Source organism: Apium graveolens, unplaced genomic scaffold (assembly GCF_009905375.1).
Source record: "Apium graveolens cultivar Ventura unplaced genomic scaffold, ASM990537v1 ctg9210, whole genome shotgun sequence".
NCBI classification, from domain to species: domain Eukaryota; kingdom Viridiplantae; phylum Streptophyta; class Magnoliopsida; order Apiales; family Apiaceae; genus Apium; species Apium graveolens.
Genome location: NW_027421832.1, coordinates 87,514 through 91,505, shown reverse-complemented (window position 1 = coordinate 91,505; position 3,992 = coordinate 87,514). Strand labels below are relative to the sequence as shown.

Genomic DNA, 3,992 nt, shown 5'->3' with positions numbered 1-3,992 from the left:
TGAAGGACTCATATTTATACACGAATATTTCATATCATTATCAGAAAATAATTAATTATATATTAAAAATTAAGTATTTAAAAAATATTTTTAGACGGTAAGATATCTCGAATTTTCGCTTAAAATTTATATATTGTCATCTCAGATTTTATCGATTCGTTTCGATGCACAACCCTTTCATCAGTACGGGACTAATTGAATGCGATTATTTAATCTAATTTTGTTTAGTCATACATAGATATATTAAGAATAAAATATACAAACCTAACTGAAAAAAGTTTTAAAATATTAATTTCATAAGCTTTTTTCCTACATGATATCACAATTGTTATCTATAAGAATAATAGAATAATTATATTTGCTTGACAAAATTTTAGTAATAAAAAAAGTATTATTCTCATTTTTAGTAGTATCAACTAAAATTAGAATCTTGATAATAAAAATTCATAGGTAAATAAGTATACGGTATACTTTTGTTTTTGAAATATAATCCTTCTGGTAAAATTAAAGAGAAATAATACACTAAACAAACTTTTTTGTTATTCGGAGGTCAATTTAGTAATTTAGGAAAGAGGCAGGCGGATCATAAATTCCACATTCTATAATCTCCTTTTTTGTCAACAAAATCGAAACCCCCTTCGAATAATCAATTGCCAGCTACCAATATCCAATTCGTTTACAACCGTTGGATAACATTTCATCCAACGCTTACCATTAGTCTCTAGAAGTTTCTCTCTATATTCATAAACCCTCCTTATATATCTCATTACAACAAAGCTTGTGGTCTGCTCGTGTCTCTCTCATTCACTCCGATTTCTTTGTGTCTGTGTCTGTTTTCAGGTAATGATTTCTTTCAATCTTCCGTGTTTTTTTATAGACATTAATTATATTTGCTTAGTTTTGTAGCGATATACTTCGTTTTTGTCACTTGATTTAAGCCTACTTCGTTGTGAAATAGTTTAATCATTGCCGATAAATAAATATTCAATAAATTTGTAAATAAACATGTTTTTTTTTGTCCCAGTGCAGTTTTAATCTCGAAACATTGTGTTTCAAATATTGTATTTTAATTTTGATAAACTAATTATTTGATAAATGATTCATTTGGTAAATAAACATATTTTTGTGTGCCAATATAATACTAACAAAGCCGTTAATCTTTCAGTCTGGATAAATGAATACATTTACATCGGATAATCTTGATAAATGAATATGGTGTAGCTTTAACATTGATTTATCAGTGTAGTTTTAATCTCATAATTGAATAATATTATCTGGTCCGAGTGTATATTTATTATTTTTCTTATTAATGTTTTATTTTGGTTATGTAGAATTATAGCCATGGGAAAGTGCTATCCAATTGTGAGCGAGGACTACAAGGTTGCTGTTGAAAAATGCAGAAGGAAGCTTAGAGGATTCATCGCTGAGAAGAATTGCGCTCCACTTATGCTTCGTCTCGCGTATGTCGAATTTCCTGCTTCCTAAATTTTAATGTCTTTGATTTTTTTGCTAATTTCTATTTTTATGTTTGGTTAATAAGAAATGTTGTACATTTTTCAGAAAGTATGCTTTGATTTTTTGATATGGTACATTTTAATTGATAGATATGGTTACGCTTGTGTGGTTATATAGGTGGCACTCAGCTGGTACTTATGATGTTAATACCAAGACTGGGGGTCCTTTCGGAACAATGAGGCACAAGCTTGAGCAATCTCATGCTGCCAACAATGGCCTCGATATCGCTGTTAGGCTTTTGGAGCCTTTTAAGGAGCAATTCCCCATCATCTCTTATGGTGATTTGTATCAGGTTATATGTCTTTCTTTTGTGTGTATGTACGGCTTCTGGTGTTTGGTGATTTCCTTTCTGATGTGATGTTATTGTTTAGTTTGTCTCGATGTTTTGTAATAGTTTGGTTCCTTACTTTTTGTATGTAATGTAGTTGGCTGGAGTTGTTTCTGTTGAAATTACTGGAGGTCCTGATGTTCCATTCCACCCTGGGAGGCCGGTTAGTTTTTGTATCTTACTTTTAGTACTGTTTCATAGATACATCAATACGTTACAGTTTCTTAGACAACCCTGACATGCTTTAGATCTGATATTTTGATTGCCTGGGTGACTGTTATTGCGGTAGAGTATAGATTGAAATTCGTTTATTGACATACATCTGTACATACTTGCATATAAATAGGCATCTAGATTTGATCAGTTGCAAGCATGCTTCACATTCAACAGTATTGGCTTTTGCTTGTTATTTTGTTTTGGATTAGTTTTCATGGATTTACTGCAGAGTATTGTTGATTTACTACTGGTGTATGCCATTTTTGTAAGTCGGCACTGTATAATTTATTATATAATTGACTCATTTGTTGTACAAACAGGACAAAGAGGAGCCACCACTGGAAGGCCGCTTGCCTGATGCTACTTTGGGTACTAATCATTTTTCTGTTGTACCATTGTTCAAATGGTAGTCAGTTGTGTTCAAAAAGATAATCACCGCCTGACCATCTGAATTATGTGTTTGTCATATGGCTATTTGTTTGATATGTGTCTCTCAAATGACATTTTATACAGGAAATGATCATTTGAGAAATGTGTTTGTCAAAACTATGGGACTCTCTGACAAGGATATTGTTACACTTTCCGGTGGCCATACTCTGGTATATGCTTGCTTAGGCCTAAACATTCTACCGTCTACATATGCCTATTAATTGTGAATTTGTGATGCTGGGATCAGTCATTATATTTGTAGCTTGATGTTTTTTGTTGATAATTTTCCTTTAGGGACGCGCTCACAAGGAGCGTTCTGGGTTTGAAGGACCCTGGACAACCAACCCTCTCATCTTTGATAACTCTTATTTCACGTGAGTCCTTTAATCTACAGTCTCAACTTTCTTATTATTATATTCCATAGAGTAGGCTGGTTTATATCTTAAACTGTTCGTTTCTGTTAGGGAGCTCTTGACTGGCGAGAAGGAAGGCCTTCTTCAATTGCCTACTGACAAATCTCTTCTCGAAGACCCTGTCTTCCGTCCCCTTGTTGACAAATATGCTGCTGTTCGTTACTTCTCTAATTTTGTCTTTGTTATGTACTCTAAACTTGAAGTGTGTTTTTAGAATTGCTTACTGAATGTGTTTTATTTGTCAGGATGAGGATGCCTTCTTTGCCGACTATGCAGAATCTCACATGAAGCTATCTGAACTTGGGTAATTATTATATATATATATATGTGATATGTGATATATGCATCTGTCTCTCTATGGAACAACATAGAAGTTCAGTGATTTTTGTAATCCTCTTAACTCTGATGGCTCTTTTGCGGTTCCTTTATAACAGGTTTGCTGAGGCCTAAGCGCTCGAGAACAAGCCGGTTATTTAAATATAAGTGTCATGATATAGTTCACAAAGTTGTAGTTCATTTGCCGAGTTTGCTGGTGACTCGTGTTATGATGTAAGAGTTGGTGTTAGAGGCTTCCTTTTTATCAACATGACCCTTACAATAAACGGGTTGAACTTTTATACCTTAAAGCTCAAGTATTCGGCACTATGTTGTTATTTACCAGTTGGGCATTACCGTAATTTAAGTGATTAAAAGTCTGGTCATTGTTTTTAAACTTCTCAGCATCTTTTGTGGCGAAAAGATTTTCGTCAATCGGAGATGCCGATGAAAATTGTCACTTGCAATCTTTAAAGCTGAACTTTGGTTCAGGTCTTAGAACTACATATAGCCAACCAGTAAATGACATATATGGTACTGAAATTGGATGACGCAAATCGTCGAATCATCATCTAATGAAATCTAGAGATTATGTTGCTGCTATATAAATTTCAATCGAAAACTTAGCAAGCGAATAAATGAAAACTTAGCCTTTAAATGAAAATTTCTCCTGAAGAAATTCAGAACACATATCAAGTTCAAGCCATTGCGATTGCTGTATGCAACATGCCACTCCTATAATTTGACTGAGTTTTTGAGAACAGAATATTTTGAGT

The 3,992-nt window shown here is 33.4% G+C and overlaps 1 protein-coding gene across 1 annotated transcript; it reads left to right on the top strand.

Annotated features, from left to right (window-relative positions):
- The first annotated feature begins 682 nt into the window (after positions 1-682).
- Positions 683-3,558, top strand: LOC141705665 (L-ascorbate peroxidase, cytosolic-like). Its single transcript, XM_074508557.1, has 10 exons — positions 683-840; positions 1,332-1,460; positions 1,633-1,807; positions 1,941-2,006; positions 2,380-2,428; positions 2,573-2,658; positions 2,783-2,862; positions 2,953-3,055; positions 3,147-3,205; positions 3,336-3,558. Exons 2-10 carry the CDS (start codon positions 1,342-1,344, stop codon positions 3,349-3,351), a joined length of 753 nt encoding a protein of 250 aa, XP_074364658.1. The 5' UTR covers positions 683-840; positions 1,332-1,341; the 3' UTR covers positions 3,352-3,558.
- Positions 3,559-3,992: the final 434 nt, after the last annotated feature.